Here is a 19,028-nt window from a genome sequence, read left to right as displayed (position 1 = left end):
GGCTAGAGCGGGTGCCCACTGTAATTCTACTTTTTGTCATTATCTGTTGATAAGAGCCCAGTGATAACTTAAGTTATCTTAACTCCACTCGCAGCCCCTGAAGCCAGTTCCACTTAGCAATATGGAATTTGGTAGACGTCTCAAGGCTCCCAGCCTGGAATTGCGCTGGAAGTCATTCTATATTTTGGTTTAAATCGGCAATTTGAGGGTTGCTTTGGCCTACAGATTTTGTCTGACTGCTACCAAATTTGAACCACGAGCACCAGTCAGACGGGCAACGCTGTAATGTGAATAACCAGAGTGTGGATGGAGCACGGCAGTGAAGTTTGGTGACTTACCATGAAGCGCAAAACACATATTCAGTTTGTGCTGTATGTTTATTGCAGGGACACAGAAAAGAGAACACACTAAATGAAGTGGGAGACAACAAAAAAATGCTCAGCAAGTGCACTTGTGTGTCGCCTTCTGCTGAACTGAAATGAAGCGAGATGGTTTATTCCGTGAGCCGTGTCTTCTACTGCGCGGGGCCCTTTGCGGCGTCAAACATCTTCTTGCGGCCCTCCATGCCCGACATGGCCTCCACGTTCTTCCTCCAGTCGCTCACCTCCGCCGTCTTCTCCTGAACAAGAAGAAGACAGAGTCAGCCTGGGAAGTTTTTCGACTCTGCGTTCCACTTGTTGCGCAACTGACCTTCTCCGTGTCTTCCTTCTTGACCGACTTGAGGTTGGCTCGCAGGTCCAGGGACACTTTGTGCTTGGAGCCCAGCAACGAGCGCAGGATGGCGTCGGCCGAGACTCTCACCCGCCGAAGGTTGGGTCGCTTGAACTTCCCTCGTAGGTCCAGAACCTTGATGTTCAGGTCTTTGATCTAAAGCACACAGCAGAAGAAGCGTTTACCATCGTTATCACTTTCGACGTCGCCGGTGCCGCTTTGACCTCTCGGGTGTTGTGTGTGACTTTGGCCTCGATGTCGTAGCGTTCCTCATCCACCACGTTGATTTTGGAGTGGAGTTCTTCACAAAGGTTCTACATAGACATGAACAAGAACATCACTGCCTGGATTCACCGACACTTTAGTTCAGCTCAAGTGCGTAGTAGTCATCTTTTGAAGTCGCAGCGCTACATTAAGAGCAGAATGGTAGCAGAATTTTATATTAAATACAGAGCAGTGAACACACAATCACATTCACAACGATTGACAATGAACCAAACATTTTTGGAATAAGGGAGGAAGTACAAGCAGAAAAGCTACGCAAACATTGCATTGCAGCGAAGTTTGACGAATCAGTCATGAAATTCTCATTGGGTCTACTCTGAAATTCAGCCCCCAAAGCCAGTTTCACAGAGCATCGTGGACTTTGGTAGACAGTTCTATCATGAGTAGATGGACAAAAAAGTCTCAAGAAGTCACACCTCAAAAGACACAGAAAGTCTTCCATTTAGGTCGGAAGCGCGCATTTCACGATTCCACGTTTCATTTTGGGCGCATTTCCAGGGTTCCTTCAAAATGGAACTTGTGTGTGGGTGGAGCAGGGGGGCGAAGTTCGATGACTTGTCATAAAACTCCAAGACAGTTTCACTGAGCCAGGTGCAATTTGGTAGACACCTCTGTGACCAGCAGAGGTAGAAAACAGTCTCAAGAACCTATGCTGCAAAATTTTTTTTTATTTTGGCCATTTCCAAACTCCTCCCCGAGATCTTGTCTTTCTCTTTGAATAGAGCAAGTCAATGGGAAAAATGACATTTTAACATACAAACTCATCAAAAGTCCAAACGGAGTCACGCACCTGCAGCTCCTCCAAGCTCATTGAGTTGATATTTAACGCGGGTGTTTTTTCCTCCAGGTACTTCTCCTTCTGCTCCTCCTTCTCCGCCAGCTCCTGCTCGAGATCCTCTTTGGCCTTGGCCACCATCAAGCTCTGCAGCACGACAACAACAACAGCAGCAACACAAAATGCATGATTTCCGTCACGTTTGCACGCACGCATAAGATCGAAACCTCACCTTCAGCATGAGCTTGCGAGAAGCTGAGATTTTCGATTTCCTCTGCAGGAAACAATAAGCGTTACAAGTGAGTCAGTGTGCTTGGAGATACATGAACGCGGTGTTGAAAGTCTCACCTCAGGCCTGTAATGGAAGCATTGGAAACAAACAGCGGCATTAGTGTCATCACAGTGATTGTGTTTCCTAATCACGCGCTAACAATAAACACAGATGAGAGACGACCAACACAACACTTACACTTTCTCAGGCATCTTGGCTATCTGAGTTGACCCTGAAAGACAAAAATAACACCTTTTGGCGGCCCCCAAAGGATCTTAATACACTTTCCACTCCAGAAACATTCCACCGCATTGGCGACTGTCCGGCCTTTCCCGCAATGGAACTGTGCCCCTCGGCGGGTGTTTATTGAATTACTCATGGGTGGATCTTATTGTACGTGCGATACATTTAATTTTGATGATGATTATTATTCTTTTTTAAATGCGTATGCTTAGCCCGCATTAGGATGTGTTAGTTGCAAAAAGGCCAGCTGCCTAACATCAAGCTGTCAACTGACCCACGATCGCTTGTACACACCCTGTTCGTCGTGCACGTTGCATTCTTGCCTCAGCCAAAAACAGCCAAGCGATGGCAGGCGGCAATACAATTACGGGCAATACAAAACTATAGTCATTCTTCTGCAAAGTGTTTTATTCCAAATAACTCCAAACAATCACACAGACAGACGATGACATATAACTCAATGTTAGCGGTTGCCATCATCATAGACTCAATTATAAGTACGTCTATGCAATCCCAAACTCCATCGTCGTAAAGAAATCTGACAAAATCGAGCCAAATCTCCTTAACATTCTTCATAAAAGGTCCTGTTAAACTGATCAAATGTCGCGTAAATGATTATTTCAAGCACACAAGTGTTGTTGTGAAGCCTTACGTACCTCGGTGGGAAGATGAAGTGAGACAGAAAGTGATGTGAGGGAGAAGAGCAGAGGGGATATTTATCCCTCGCCCCCGCCTTTGTCCCTCCTCTCTCGCTGGACTGGAATACGCCAGCGCACACGCACGCGCGCGCACACGTACGCACACGCACGCATACAACCACGCCCGTCAGTCTCATCAAGTGGTTTACTTATACTTGAAATTTTTATTTAAAAAGAAATAAATAAATAATGGCTTCAACTTCACCTCGAGTGTTTCAGGTTGAGGAGTTATGGTAAAACAACTCCAAATCAAATGCACAAAATATTATTATTACAATATCACAACATAGTAGCGGTGGCACGGTGGACGACTGGTTAGAGCGTCAGCCTCGCAGTTCTGAGGACCCGGGTTCAATCCCCGGCCCCGCCTGTGTGGAGCTTGCATGTTCTCCCCGTGCCTGCGTGGGTTTTCTCCGGTTTCCTCCCACATCCCAAAAACATGCATTAATTGGAGACTCTAAATTGCCCGTAGGTGTGAATGTGAGTGCGAATGGTTGTTTGTTCCTATGTGCCCTGCGATTGGCTGGCAACCAGTTTAGGGTGTACCCCGCCTCCTGCCCGGTGACAGCTGGGATAGGCTCCAGCACGCCCGCGACCCTACTGAGGAGAAGCGGCTCAGAAAATGGATGGATGGATGGATAATATAATAGCACTTTAGCATAACGCTTCTGTGAATATTTCCTCTGTGAAGGAAGCGCCCAAAAGTTTCGGTACAGTATTTATAATAATAATAATAATTGAAAGGTGCAATACACATTTTATCAAAACAAATATATATTTTTTAAAGTTACGATTAAAAAAAACAGCAATTTTGGGCCAACTTGTTAGCAGTAAGACAATGAGACAAACGTCGTACAATTTTGAGTTCCGACCAAAACGTTCCAGCTAGCCTCCCTTGTGGCGGCGGCAAAAAGCCGCGCTAGTTGTATTTTTTATTAATTTTTTTCTGGCTTGTTTTGCGACGCTGCAAGAGAAACATGTGACAATAAAATGGAAGTAAACACGTAAGTATCTGCATTCCAGCTGCTTTTGTTTCTGTGAGTGGTTTGCCCGAACGGATTGATGAGCGGCCGTCAACGTAACGAGCGCCCTTTGATTAGCGCAAAGGCCGCAGCCAGCGCTTAAGCTCGGGCTTTAAAGGAGGAATGTCGTTTCCAGCCTACAATAGAGGCTGTCCAACTATACAGACAAATTGTGATGGTGTGCGCACACGTGAATGTGTTGCACATCTCGGAACGTGCCATCCCAAAAAGCCTTTATTTGAATCAATGCTAAATAGGGTTGAAACTAACGATTGTTTTATTTCAACGATAAATCTGTCGATGACTTTCCAATTAATTGGCAAAGCTGATTTAAAAAAAAAAAAAAAAAAACTGGTTAATTTCCAACCCTTGATTCAAAAACGGGACATTTTTTTTCAAACTGACAGTGCAGAAATGCACACACATAAATTGATTGATTAAGCTCTCAGTGTAAATAATAACTAATAAACACTATTCTTCTCTCATATGAAATATGGAAAACTAAAATGTAAGTTGACAATATAACTAATTTTAAGTTTAAGTTTAAAAATAAATACATACGGGGGGTCCTGTGGGGGGTGCTTCGGGAGTACGGGGTACCGAACCCCCTGATACGGGCTGTTCGGTCCCTGTACGACCGGAGTCAGAGTTTGGTCCGCATATCCGGCAGTAAGTCGGACTCGTTCCCGGTGAGGGTTGGACTCCGGCAAGGCTTCCCTCTGTCACCGATTCTGGACTTTTATGGACAGAATTTCAAGGCACGGCCGAGGCGTAGAGGGGGTCCGGTTTAGTGGCCTCAGTATTGCATCTCTGCTTTTCGAAGATGATGTGGTTCTGTTGGCTTCATCAAGCCGTGATCTCCAACTCTCACTGGAGCGGCCCGCAGCCGAGTGTGAAGCGGCTGGGATGATAATCAGCACCTCCAAATCTGAGACCGTGGTCCTCAGTCGGATGAGGGTGGCGTGCCCTCTCCGGGTCGGGGATGAGATCCTGCCACAAGTGGAGGAGTTCAAGTATCTTGGGGTCTTGTTCACGAGTGAGGGAAGAACGGAACGGGTGGATCGGTGCAGGGTCTGCAGTGATGCGGACTTTGTATCGGTCCGTTGTGGTAAAGAAGGAGCTAAGCCGAAAGGCGAAGCTCTCAATTTACCGGTCGTTCTACGTTCCTACCCTCAGTTATGGTCACGAGCCGTGGGTCGTGACCGAAAGAACAAGATCCCGGATACAAGCGGCCAAAATGAGTTTCCTCCGTGGGGTGTCCGGGCGCTCCCTTAAGAGATAGGGTGAGAAGCTCGGTCATCCGGGAGGAGCTCAGAGTAGCGTGCCGCTGCTCCTCCACATCGAGAGGAGCCAGATGAGGTGGCTGGGGCATCTGATTCGGACGCCTCCCTGGTGAGGTGTTCCGGGCACGTCCCACCGGGAGGAGACCCCGGAGACGACCCAGGACACGCGGGAGAGACTACGTCCTTCGGCTGGCCTGGGAACGCCTCGGGATCCCCCAGGAAGAGCTGGATGAAGTGGCTGGGGAGAGGGAAGTCTGGGCATCCCTGCTAAAGCTACTGCCCCCGCGACCCGGTAGCGGTAGAAAATGGATGGATGGGTTATAGTATAAAAAAGAAAATAAATCATAGTTTAAACAAAAGCAATATTATTTCATAAATAAGTAATTGTAATAAACACATGAATATAACACACATTTAAAACTTTAACAATAAATAATTATTACATTAGTTTTTTTCAAAATAAATAATTCACTATCATTCTTCATTGTTGTATCATTGATATAATTTCCTTTATATTTAATTTGAATACATTTTCAATAATGTCCTGACATTTGTTATGCCATATGCAGCAGTGAGGTGTGTTGCACATTACTGTCACAGCATTTGACATTGATATTGTGGAGGGGTCCCTAATAAAGTGTCTCATAGCACTACTCAATAGTAGCATACATACTGTATATATTTACAGTACATATATGCATTGTGTATATAGTATATATGACAGGCAGCATGATTAACGCCCGTCATGCAACAGCTTTATACAAACATTTTTTTTTTTTGCCATTCATGTTACAATCACGTTTGTATTACTACGTCATCAACAAATGATCATATTAAACATTTACTGTTTAAATATGTTCGATGTACTTTTACTTCTTCCATTCTACTTTCTTCCACAAAATGAGCAGTCGACATAAAACACACACAAACACACACACACGTTTCCATCTGAAATACGGTTGTAAAACATAAGTGACAGTGACGCTGATGCTGGATATTTATTTTTCATGTCACCAAGATGACATTTGGCATGCAAGGTACAAAAAGCGGTCGCAACGTCACCATCTATAAAGTACAAATATGATTTTATGTGGCTGCTGACCTCTTTATGTTTGCTTTTTTTCTGCTCGCACACATGCTGGGAGTGTAGATCAGTGCGTGTATGGAAATGGAAATAATATAGCATCTTTGCAAGAATCCCTGTACTGTATGTTATTCTTGGATAATTGGTTGGCACTGGTCCATTTCTAAAAAGTAATAGGACCACTTAAAGCAAAATAAATGATATTACGAGAATAAAGAAAGGCGTAAAGTTGGGAAAATCATAAGGGCAAATCTACTTTTTCGAGGAAAAAAATTAATCTTACGAGAAAAAAGGCAATAACATTACGACTATAATACCGATGTTAGGATGTTACAAAGTGACAATTGTGTTGACCTATTTTGTGGTTAAAATCTTTTTGAAAAGAATCATTTTTTTTGTCAAAAACAACTTTTTTTTTCTTACAATACTGACCTTTTACTTGTTTATATCACGGTCATTTTGTTGTAATATTACAACTTTTTTTTGTCAAAAAATGATGTCTTCCTCTCACAATATTATGACTTTTGTCATTAATGTTATGACTTTAAAAATAGTTTCTTTTAATATTATGGTTCTCAAAAGACTATTACGTTTTCGTGTGAAGTGACCATTTCTCTCATGATGACTTTTGCCAAATTAGGATTTTTTTTCCCTCAAAAAATTCTTGCAACATTAGAACTTTTATTTTCCTATAAATTTGAATATATTTTCAAATATTTTCATTTCTGTAAAGTGTGGCCTCGATACTCCACTTAACAACCACTTGAAGTTGTGTGTTTTTTTTTTTTTTTTTTTTTTGGGGGGGGGGGGGGGGGTTGAATTTAAAAGGTTTAACAACAACAACATCAAGAAACATTAGCATGACTTCATTATTTGCCTGAACATTTGAAAACTTTGAAAACTTTTAAAGCTTTTCTGACTGGCAACTGTCGGTGAACGTTGCTTTGTTTTCCGTGGAGCTGTAGCTGGAGTAGCGTGACAAAATGGAGGTGGCTTGAAGCTTCGGATTTCACTGGGAATGAGCCAGAGCTCCTGCACCCTGACCAAAACCGAATCCCTTGGGGCCGAAGTTCTTGGCGTAGCAACCTGCCAATGCAAGAAGGAGCGCTTTAAATCCTTAATTCACACATTCAAGTTTACGTTAAACTATGTTCCCCTCCGGTCTTGCTGAATTTTCTCTCGGTCTTTTACGATATCCGTGACGGGCAACGGGAGGGGTCGGTACCCGGACCCGGCTCCAGAGTCGGCGTCAGTATAGGGGGGATACATATTGCCGCTCAATAAGTGTTTGACAATATTATTTTTCTGGCACCAACAAATTCATATGAGTTTTTATTTTTAAGCGTCTGGGCTTGCGACCATCCCGTTTTGTCAACAGTGGCCAATGGGACCGTAGTGCAAACCTAGCCCAAGTAGCGCTAGCGCACCTTTACAGAAGATCTCGCCATCTCTGTCTGCCACAGTGGTGGACTCCAGTCCTTTGCCGCAGTTAGAGCAACGGAAGCAACCTTTGTGCCACGACTGAGCAAATAAAAGAGATTCAGTCAAAATTTTCAACAACAAATACTAATTCACGTCATAAAAGATGAGAGCGCTTCCTCACGTTGCCGCCGCCGATAACCTTCTCCGCCGCGTACACCGTTTTGCCACAGCGTGGACAAACATCGGCGCCGCCAGCTTTCTTGGCGAACTTGGAGGCGTTGGGGTTATTGGTAGGATGGTGCGGAGCTTCTCTGTCGAGAAAATATTACGAACATTGTCAAAAACATTAATTTCATTTGGCAGTTTTTCCTCCTAATATTACAACTTAATTATCTAGAAATCACATTATTCTTGGAATATTGCAATTTAATTGCTGCTAAAATTACAATGTGGTTTTCTTGTTCTTACACTGGAGGCTTAATTCCAAGCCCCTCCCCTGTGTCCACGCTGAGGGTCCCCGCTCCCCCGCCGTAGCCGTAGCCTTTTGGCCCGTACTTCTTCCCGTAGCACGACTTGCAGTAGATCTCGTCCACGTGCACGGCCACCGTTGTGCTGTCCAAGTTCTTCTTGCAAACCACTTCCAATGAGAGGGAAGTGAAAACGTCTTTCTAAGGCTGTGTGTACACTGCAGGTCCAAGTGACGAATACCAATTTAATGAATATATCTGCGACACATCAATCAATCGGTATGCACAAAAGTCTACACACCCCTGTTCAAATGCCAGGCTTTGATAATATAAAAGACGAGGCCAAGATAAAGCATTACAAAACGTTTTCGACCATTACTGTGACCTAGAACATAACAATTCAATTGTAATTGAAAAAAAGCGAGGGTAAGTACAATTAAACAACAGAGACATTGTGATTGCATAAGTGTGCACACCCTCTTTTAAATGGGGATGTGGCTGTGTTCTGAATGAATCAATCACATTCAAATTAAATATTCAATGGGACTCAGTACACAACTGCCACCCTTTAAAGGGCACTGATTCCCTCCAAATAAAGTTCAGATGTTCTAGTAGACTTTTTAACCAATCGGTGTACAATACTTTGGTGATGTCAAGCTCGCACTGATGTCATCGAGATGCACCTGTGTACAGTATACCCGCGATATGAAGTTATGAAGTGACACTTTATATTAGTACCGGTAAATGTTTCACGAATAAATGCATTTACATTACTCACGTCATAAGACTTTCCCCTCTACATTATGATTGTTTTTTTCCCTCATAACCGTATGACTTTTTCTCCAGTAACATTACATTTTTCTCGCAACAAAACCTTTTCTCTCGTAGTATTACGACTTTCTTGTAACAACGACTTTTTCTCTCACAAAACTACACAGCTTTTTTTTCACCGAACCTTATGACTTTTCTTCGTTTAACTTTACGACGTTTTTCTTGCAGTAATGTTTGCCTCTCATAACTCTTCGACTTTCTCTTTCAAAATTATGTTTTTATCTTGTTACATACTGATTTACTTTTTCCTCATAACTTTTCCCCCTCACAACATACAACCGTTTCCTCATAACATTCTTTTTCCCGTAACTCCTGCCCCCCAATTGCCTACGCTTTTGGGCTTGAAAGATTGGGGCTTAATTTTCATGATAAAACTATTTTCTTATCTGTTCAGAGCGGCCCTTAAACTCCAATGAATAATAACTCAATGACATCAAGCTTTGCATTGACAAGGTCGATCCCATCTATGAGTTTAAAGTCCAATTGGCAGATATCTGATAAGTATTGTATTTTTAATGATCATTTGGAAGAGGGCTGATTCCAATTTGAAGATATCTTGATTCCATGCGTTTTTTTTTTTTTTTTTTTTGTCTCTTCAGCTGCCTTGACAAAGATCCCAATTGGGCCACAATATGAATTGTGATGCATGCAGTGTAAATCCAGGCCAAACCACTGCAACCGGCGCTTGACATTTAAAAAAAAAAAAAAAAACATCTGTGTGTCATAGATAAACACTCTGCTCGAGGGCGAGCGTGTGCACCTTCCTCTTCCATAAAAGGACAACTTTGTCACATGTTTCCAACACGCCCATATAAGGACTGCGACGTGTCAACACAAACATTTGCTTCCCAAAATCCTTCACATTCCACGCCGAGACTTTGCAAGAGATGGACTTACTGCACAGGAAGCAGGATTTATGCCAGCTCTTCCCTTCGCACTGCACTTCCTCTGCGAAGTAGACCGTCTTCTGGCAGCAGCCGCACTTGTTCCCTCCCCCGAAAGGCATCCTGCGTAAATGCGGGTTAAACCACCCATTACACGTCTCAGTAAAACTTTACCTCTAAAAGGAAACAGTTTTGGGCTGGGGAAGAGCTGAACAGAGATGGAACACGCTCAAAAGTTCATCCTGGCGGAATAGTCAGTAATCGATGTGATCGTCCTTTGTAAACAGGACATTCCTTGGCTGTAAAATCAGATCAAGTTCAAGTTTGACTGACTTCAAAGATTATTTTAAAAGAAATGTAGAATTAAAAACCATACGTTGTTTTCCCCAAGAGGCTGCTAATTTATCTTCCAACTCGGGCCTCCATACCATACAAGCTTGAATAAACATGATAACTTTGCTTTTAAGATTTCAAAAAAAATAAAAAATAAAAAATGAGAGAAGTTTAGGATCAATCCTACCTGCTCGTATGAAGCCTCTCGGTTGGTTCACGTCTACTAAAGATGTCCACTAGCTGTGATGAAGAGCAAAGTGCGAAAGGATAACAGCACACTCAGCTGCTCAGTGGGAGGAGTTAGAGGAGTGTGCGTATGTGTCTGTGTAAGTGTTTTATGTCATTTATAATTTGTTGTCATTGATTGTTTTTTGTTTTTTTTCCCAAAAGGCCACATCATGGAATGGAATGAAACGCAAGATGATGATGTCACCTCAAAGCAATTTCTCAGGGCACGGGCTGTGTTATTCTTGATAAATTGTGATATTTGTGTGCGTTCGTCATTCTAATTCCAACTGGACACGCATGTCTCGTATGTGCGTGACAGCACAACAAAACAACAACATCAACCATCGATCATTGTGCCTCACGCGGGGTATTGTTAGCATTTTTCTGTAGGGCTGACCACGCCCCATGTAACATTTAAAGGAGACATGCTCTCCTTTTTTCACAATTTAAACCACTTGCCATGTGTCCTATTAATAATGTGCGTGTGACAAGCTTAAATTAAAAATAAAAAATAAATAATCCAAAAAATCAAACAAAATAATCCCACAAAGATCCCGTATTGTGGTGCGCACCCGATTTCCTGAATTTCACTACCATGACGACCTGGGGCGGAGCCTGGCATTTTTACGACAAATGACTTTGCGTCTCCTCGAGTCCGAAGTGTGACAAAAAGCGAGCACCCGTAAAGACAATAAAAGCATTTTAACTCTTGGAGGCAGCAGTTCATACGCTCCACTGTGTGTATGTGGCACAAACACTTTTGACTTTTTTTTTTCTCTAAACATTTTGACTTCTGTGGGGTAACGGAATGATGGTTTTCCTTCGAACATTCTGACTTTTTTTCGCGTAATATTACAAGGTTTTCTCTCGCAACACTAGTTCTCTCTTGAGGTTGGGATGTTTCACTTCCTAACATTGCGACTTTTCTCCTAACATGGCGTTCTCTTTAATGACAGCACAAAGTTTTCTCCCAAAAATTACTTTTTTGTTTCATAACAACATTTTGACTTTTTCTTAAAGAAAAAAAAATAACAGTCTAGTTCTCGTGACATTATTATTTTTCTTCTCGTAACATTACGACTTTGCCTGTAAACATGACTTTCTCTCGAGTACCATTTTTCTTTTTTCTTGACGCAATTACAATATTTCTTTTAACGTTTTGATTTTTCTTGTTGTAACATTATTACTTTTCCCTCTTGTAAATTAAGGAATTTTTTTTCTTGGAACACTATAACTTTTTCCCTCACAAAATTACCCTTCGTGTCACAAAAGTGTGATTTTCCTTCTTAAATCATTCCGATATTTTCCTCTTTGCAATGACTTTCTCGTCACGTGACAAAGTTTTCTCTCGTAACTTTACGACTTTCTCTCTCATACCAAGGACATTTTTCTTCTGTATTGATATTTTCTTTAAAAAAAAATGTTTATTTCTCCATAATATTATGATTTTTCTTGTCGTAGTATTAGTTTACGACTTTTCTCTCTCATAACATTTTTCCTCCATCCTGTAACATTATGACTTTCTCTCGAAAAATTACTACATTTACTCTCAAAACATCATGAGTTTTCTTTGCGGAACCATGTAACCTGGTGGTCAGACTCCGACTGTCACTCGAAAGTGGCTCTGGATCTTAGCCCAACTCAGCAGAGGTTTGGTGCAGGGCAGTTATTATGGAAATGAGTCCCACTGCTGACACATTTAGAATTAGATTTATGTGGTTGTGTCATTATATATACACACTTGTAAGTGAATTCTCCTCAACATTTCCCCTTATTTTGCAGTTACAGCTTCCACACTTCTGGCAAGACTTGCTACAACATGTGTCTTTGCTCCCTCTCGCTTCAAGCATCACGCGAAGAGACAACGAGCGAGTCAAGACGTCTATTTATAGCCAGCCTTTCGGACAGCGCTCACCCTCGCTTCGGCGCCGCATGGACTCGTCCGTGCACATGTGCGTCGTCTTGAAAGCAGGAGCGAGAGAGGAAGTGGAGTGACAGGCGCTTAGCGGATTTATCCGGAGGAAGAGGAAGACGATGGGAGGCGAGGTGCGAGGATGCGGCGTTCAGCACTTTCTCTCCTGCTCGGGACTTGACTGCAAGACAGGACACGACGAGGGAGCAAGAGGTGAGTTGTTAGCGTGACTGCTTGGCATTTAAAAAAAAAAAATACAAATTATGCATTTGCATATGTAACGTTCAACAATTCTGCCTTTTACAAAGACAATAATACTTAGTTTATTTGCAGTGGTGTCGAATTACACATTTCAAGGCTTTTTGGTGCACGTAAACATAAACAACAGCCACTTTAACATCTTTTCACGAGCCCTAATGAAGTGGTTGATGCTCAAATTACGACGACTATTACAGCATTATTTGTAGTGTCTACAGCTCAGCTGACTTTGGGCAAGAGGCGGGGCACGCCCCGGAATGGTCGCCAGACAATCGCAGAGCACAGATAGAGAAGAGAGAAAAAACTAAACATTCACAGCTACAGACAATTGAGAGTCTTCAAGAAGCTAACTTGCATGTTTTTGGAAGGCGGAGGGCCTGGACACTTAACAATTTACTACTATTCATATTATGTGGGGGTTTGCATTTTTTTTGGCATTTATCTTCATTATAAATATTGAAATGATATTATATTTTCTATTTATTAATATATTATTTATTTTTATTTGATTTGATGCGAGTTATTATTCCACTCCTACCACACATTTTAATTTCAAATTCTGTAATTTTTTTCTTTTTTTTTCCAAATTGCTTTTTTTCCCCCCTCGAGCACAAAAACAGCGCTCCATACTCCATGGCGTAACACTCATACCAAATAATATTATAAATCCAATATTACCCATGAAATTACGCATAAACTGTAACAACAAAAATATTCTATAATAGAGTATTTTTGATATTTCGACGACTTCACTCTCCATCAGGGGGTTCGACGACCTGGTGGCCTCAAGGAGCACATGAGGCCACTCATGGCCTGTTCTAAAAATAGCTCATCGGTGATGGGAAATTGTGATTTCCTAGGAATGCTGTAAAAGCGATCATTTAAAAACATAAAAACACTTTTGATAGAAATAAAGCAAAACGTTGAATTTTGACGTTTCCTACCTTGTTCAATAATTTATAATTATTATGAGAAATGAGTGTCGTCACATAGATGACAATACAAAAAAGATGATAATTATTATTTTAAAAAACAAAACATGTAGGTAACTTGAGTATTTATTATAAGAATTTTTTTGTAGACGTGTGTATGAAACAGGATCAACATGGCTCTCAGTTTCAAAAAAAAAAAAAAAGATTCGTGACCCCTGCGTCCACGTCATGCTTGCTTGCGATTGGATATGAGTGTGCGTTACTATTACGGGATACCACAATTCTCCTCGGGTGCTTTAGTGATCCCGTACCTGACGAGAAATTGTAAAACCTCACAGGTAGGTGGATATTTACAAAGAATACAGAGCAACTTTGCCAGGTTGCCTGCCAGTTTTGAGCATGTTTGGGCCTGGTTCATCAAGTTGCGGTGAGATGCAGTTTCCAGTAGGCGTCAGTAGAGCAGAGTGTGTGACACACCCTGCTTGTGTGCGTGCGTGTATTCGTGCACTCCTCATTAGCCAAAGTAGGACGTGCAAGCATCAGAGTGTGACATGCACAGCTCCTAATTAGATGTTAACGATAAAAAGAACAACGGGAAGCGATAGGAACTTTGTTATCAGTCGGCGCTGTCATTTTCTTGTACCTGTCATGTGATTCTTTATCTGAGCAGCGGCGCTTATGAACTTGCGATTGTGTGCCCCAGGCGAGGAAAGGATGTAATATGACAGATAGGGATTTGGATGTGTCAAGGTCGAACTCTGTCTGTGTACCGCAGTGATTGTACTGTATAATGTTGGACTATAATCCTTACTTATTGCTTGACAGTGAGTCAACAGAAAGATGTGAGGTCGGCATGACGGTCTGCCCACAAGAAAGACGATTTTCTCCAACGTGCAAGACGGACTAACGAAAAGGCGTCAGTCAGCCTCCCGCTGTCTTCACGCCAGTGTAGGCCTTGCCACATTACTAGCGGCTAATGCTAAATTCGGTTGTGATCCATCTGGCTTCGAATACATTGTAATACTTCCAAACTCCAAAACATTAAGAACAATGGTAGGCCTCTGATTTTGTTCTTTTGGAAAGACGTTTCCGCATGACACACTAGCCCTAAATCTAACCATAACTAACTTTTATTTTGGATTTTGGACAAATGTGATACATGTTTGGGATGGTCATCTCATTACATGTGCGTAACCCGCCCTTCCCGCGACACAGGAGCCAATCATGGTGCAGCGGCGCATGTCCTGCCTGGAAACTATGTGAGAATCCTAATAACTGTATTTATAGTATAGATTAGCTAGCGACCTAGCATAAAAAGTTGTGCAACAAAACCAGCAGCTTCCAATAATGTCATCTGAAATCAACTTAACCTATTTTTATTTTATTTTACAAGTGTAAAAAGAAGTTAATTTATGTTAGTTATAGTGAAAAAAAAAAAAAAAACATACTCAACCTATACTCAACTATTATTCTTGGGCGGCATAGTGATGGAGTGGTTAGCACAACTGCTTCACTGGTCTTATGTTCGGGTTTGAGACTCCCACATCTCCAAAACAAGCATGTTGAGTTTACAGTAATTGAAGACGGCGTCTAAATTGTCCGTAGGTGAGAATGTGAGTGTGAAGGCGTGTATGGCTAGGATGATGAGGATAAGCAGTGACGAAGATGGAGAGATTCTTTTTATTATTGTCATCTTAGCCATATGGTACCGAGCAGCCTAGAAAACAAGAAGTTATACCACATTAGCTGTTTACGATTAGTGCCATGTTTCCTCTTTGACATCACCAGGGGCATTCGGAATAAGTATTGCGGCGTTCATCCTTCGCGTTTGAGGAGATGCATGATAGCAGTTTGTGTTACTTTCGAACTGTATTTATTTAAATGAGGCTATATTTGGCTTAATTCACCATTTATTTGCAGTAATTGGAGCCCGTGAGGGTGGTGCCGAGGGAGCCCGAGCTCCAAAACCTGCCGTGACAATTCAAATCGGCCCAGTTGAACGGTTCCGGCTGTGAGCGAGAGCCGCCGCCAAGCCGCCGTGCGACAGATGGACGATCGACTAAAATTAGGAACCTTTTTACCGGGTGCCACTTTTAGCTCTTGGAAGGAACGGTCCGGTTAGCCTGGGCTGGCATTTACAGAGAGGACGCTGACCGTGGCGGCGGCGGCGGCGGAGGATGCGACTGGAGCGTGGTTACGCAAGCGGGGAAGGGAGCAGCCCACCCCGAGGCTACTGAAGGATCTCCCGTCCGGCGTGCAAAGAAAGACTTGTCAAGATATGCTTCATGATCACGCCAGCGTCCACCGTTTGAGAGCCTCCCTGGTAAGTTGCTATTCTCGCATGCAACTTCTTGAAAATGTTTTGAATACATTTGGACGGCAGTCATTAAGCGTGCAATTGGATGCAGAGGCACGTCTGCCTGTAATGCACTTCTATCGTATGAAGATGTCTGCTGACCCATACGAGGCAGAGTGAGCTCCTCCAGGCGCTTTTTCACCGCTTGGTTTGCTACGGTACGTTCTAGACGAGTATCGGTCATGCCTCGTTGTCTCATGGGGGAGAGATGCCAAACAAGCTGCTTTTTCACTGCAGGCATGCATAAAAGCAGACATTAGGAAACCATCCATTCATTTCCAACACCAGTCGTTCTCTTTCGGGTCGTAGGTGGACCTGGACTGGGCGTTAGCCCACCGGCCGGCGCATATCGGCAAACGACTATTCACAAACAAGGACAATTTAGAGTCTTTGATGAAGCTAATATGCATGTTTTTGGAACGTGGGTAAAAGCCGGAGTCGCCGGAGAAAACCCACACAAGTGCTGAGAGAACATGCAAACGCCACACGTGAAGGCCGGATCCAAGATTCGAACCTCGAAACAAAGAACTGTGAGGCAGACGGGTCTAACCGTAATTTCACCGTGCAACCCATATAATGCAATGTTACCCACAAATGAAAACAGTTCTCAGATATTTTAATCACATGTCTGACATGGTTTGGTCAAAATACCACAAGGATCATGAATTATGACACTTTACACCCTATGTCTTGTCTTGCTGAAATCAGCATGTTTTTAGAGGCGGGCCCTGTCGCATGCAAGTGAGACAGCCCACATCGCACCCTATATACTGCTAGGCCAATGGCGAGCCGGGAGTTTGTTACCGTGACGACCGAGGGCGGGGCTAGAGATGCTTCGCGGGCTCCTTCTCGCCAACTTGTGTGTGCGTAACTGGTTATTATGAACATTGCTTCATAACACAACACTGCAACAATGCTAATTAATGCATTTGGAATCCTAACCACCCACCCGCCCAGCTATCTACCATGCTAGCTAGCTAGCTAGTTAGCGGTTCGTCTGTCTTTGAGCCAGCTCTGTTGAAAAGAATAAAAGACTATCATTTTCAGCTGACACCCAAAATAAATGTTGTGATCGGCCAGATTTCCAATGACGTGATCGGATCAGGACAAGTCTATCGACGACAACCTCCAACATCCAACAATCCCGTCAACATCCGACAACAACACCCACAACAAAACCCAACATCAACAACAAAATCGAACACCAAAAACCTTCCGCAAATTCATCTACCTCTTACAGCAAGATCCAACATTTCGTTGTGTTGACATTTACACTTGGCTGTGTGTGTTTGTTTATCTGCGTGTGCGCACGTGCACGTGTGCGTGTGTGTGTGTGTGTGTGTGTGCGTGCGTGTGTGAGAGACCGTCCATGTGTTCTGCAGACTTCCTCTCAGACAAATCTTTCAGGCCGCCGGGAAAGGAAATGAGCAATGTGGGTTGCTATATATAAAAAGTGGATCAAGAAGGGTTGAGAAAAATGAATCACACAAAAGATAGAGACGCACCCGTTCAACTCTTCTTCTGGATTGGGGTGGCTGGAAATAATCAAAATTTAATACAGTTTCCCTTCATGCTGGCGACAAAAGATTAAAAAAAGGAGAATAAAGTATGAAATGTTTCTGCCAGGTTTGGTCATTTATATTTCATAACAATTTCCTTTTATAGCATTCAGCAAATGGACTTCTCTGAAGTCTTATGAGCTGCAGTAAATGGTTCCTGGTGCAAGTATCTTTTTATTGTGGATGATTATAGGTTCCCAGCTGCAGCCGCGAACGCCGCCGCCGCTCATTGTGCTGCTTCGTTTTGTCCTCTGGTGGAAAAGGTCACGCTTGATTTGCGAACCCACCATTAATCTCCAAAGAGGGCAAACATGACGTCATCACCGAGACAACATGGTCCATGATAAGACCAGTGGCGCTTTTCGATGTGAATAACTGGTGGTGTACCAAACACTTTAGTCGAGGACGTTTCTCTTCCTGTGCCATTGGTAGTGTAGCAGTTCACATAAGTGATCTTCCATAATATTTTTAAATAGTGCCTGTCTTCATTAGGGTCGTGGGTGAGATGGAGCGTATCCCAGCTGTTTTTTTCTGGCAAGAGAAGCAGGGTATGGCTGTGATTCCCAGCCAATCGCATGGTATATATAGATGCGTCTGTGACAGTGTGAAACACAGATATGACCAGGTAGATACGACACGCCCCTTTTGAGCTGCGTACCTACGGAGACGCTACGCTAGGGCGGTCAAAGTCGTTAGCGCATTCCATGTGTGTGGATGGCAGGAAAACTAAAAGAACAAGAATGCAAGCACATTGTGCTGCATACGGTTGCACACAGCGCCATAGAATCACAACAAGGGACCTGGGAATGACCTTTCACAGGTAAAAATATTCCTTTTGACATTTGAAAAGAAATTGCTGGACTGATAGCACGTGCTTTGGCATGGACAAACATGTACACCTTGTGAAAATAGGTTTAGCAAATTCATTTCAATGTCCATGCATTGCTTTTGATGGGAACATCGACCTCTCCAACATGGCCACCACGTAAGGCACGTTGATTAGTCAGGTTGCTACAGCGCGTAGGCGTATGTAACGCTTCATATCTATGGTGTGAAAGGTTGTACCTGAATCTACCCTGTGATTGACAGGTAACAGGTTTCGGCTTGAAGTCCGTTTCTCGCCCATAGTCCGCTGCAATAGGCTGCAGCTGCCTAGGATCCTGAACAGGAGAAGCAGTAGAGAAAATGGATGAATGGATGTCGACCATGCTTGTGGAATATGCGTTGACTAAGCCCACATTCTCACCCACGGTCATTCTCCATCTTTGAAGTGTGGCAGGCCGCGGTGTTGGCACGACCTTAAAGGGGGCCGTCGTCCTCACGCTGTGCGAGCCGAGCTGTGTCACTCACAGCATGTTTCACACACCCGAGGACCATGGCTACATTACAACCATATGCTGCCATTTGATGTGTATATTGCTTTGTCATCCCCAAGCAAGCGTTACAGTTTCATCGACTCCTCAACAGCATCTGC

The 19,028-nt window shown here is 43.1% G+C and overlaps 3 protein-coding genes across 5 annotated transcripts in view; 1 reads left to right on the top strand and 2 right to left on the bottom strand.

Moving 5' to 3' along the window:
- Positions 1-372: 372 nt before the first annotated feature.
- LOC133408337 (troponin I, slow skeletal muscle-like) lies at positions 373-2,048 on the bottom strand. The gene is made up of 5 exons (XM_061687108.1): positions 2,004-2,048; positions 1,787-1,918; positions 936-1,025; positions 691-867; positions 373-619 (listed from the first exon to the last, which is right to left on the bottom strand). The coding sequence occupies exons 1-5, from the start codon at positions 2,010-2,012 to the stop codon at positions 515-517; spliced, it is 513 nt and encodes a 170-aa protein (XP_061543092.1). The 5' UTR covers positions 2,013-2,048; the 3' UTR covers positions 373-514.
- A 3,973-nt stretch (positions 2,049-6,021) lies between these two features.
- csrp1b (cysteine and glycine-rich protein 1b) lies at positions 6,022-10,604 on the bottom strand. Its single transcript, XM_061687107.1, has 6 exons — positions 10,497-10,604; positions 9,990-10,099; positions 8,263-8,431; positions 7,976-8,105; positions 7,800-7,893; positions 6,022-7,458 (listed from the first exon to the last, which is right to left on the bottom strand). The coding sequence occupies exons 2-6, from the start codon at positions 10,096-10,098 to the stop codon at positions 7,382-7,384; spliced, it is 579 nt and encodes a 192-aa protein (XP_061543091.1). The 5' UTR covers position 10,099; positions 10,497-10,604; the 3' UTR covers positions 6,022-7,381.
- Positions 10,605-12,548: 1,944 nt separating this feature from the next.
- nav1b (neuron navigator 1b) overlaps positions 12,549-19,028 on the top strand; it is a 61,065-nt gene continuing 54,585 nt past the window's right edge. For all 3 annotated transcript variants that reach the window (XM_061687103.1, XM_061687100.1, XM_061687102.1), the window contains exons 1-2: positions 12,549-12,662; positions 15,560-15,962. The gene's annotated coding sequence lies outside the window, so the exon portion shown is untranslated. The remainder of the gene's footprint in view (positions 12,663-15,559; positions 15,963-19,028) is intronic.

Source organism: Phycodurus eques, chromosome 10, assembly GCF_024500275.1.
Source record: "Phycodurus eques isolate BA_2022a chromosome 10, UOR_Pequ_1.1, whole genome shotgun sequence".
Taxonomy (NCBI): domain Eukaryota; kingdom Metazoa; phylum Chordata; class Actinopteri; order Syngnathiformes; family Syngnathidae; genus Phycodurus; species Phycodurus eques.
Note: the sequence above shows the minus strand (reverse complement) of the source record. Positions and strands in the feature narration are given on the sequence as shown.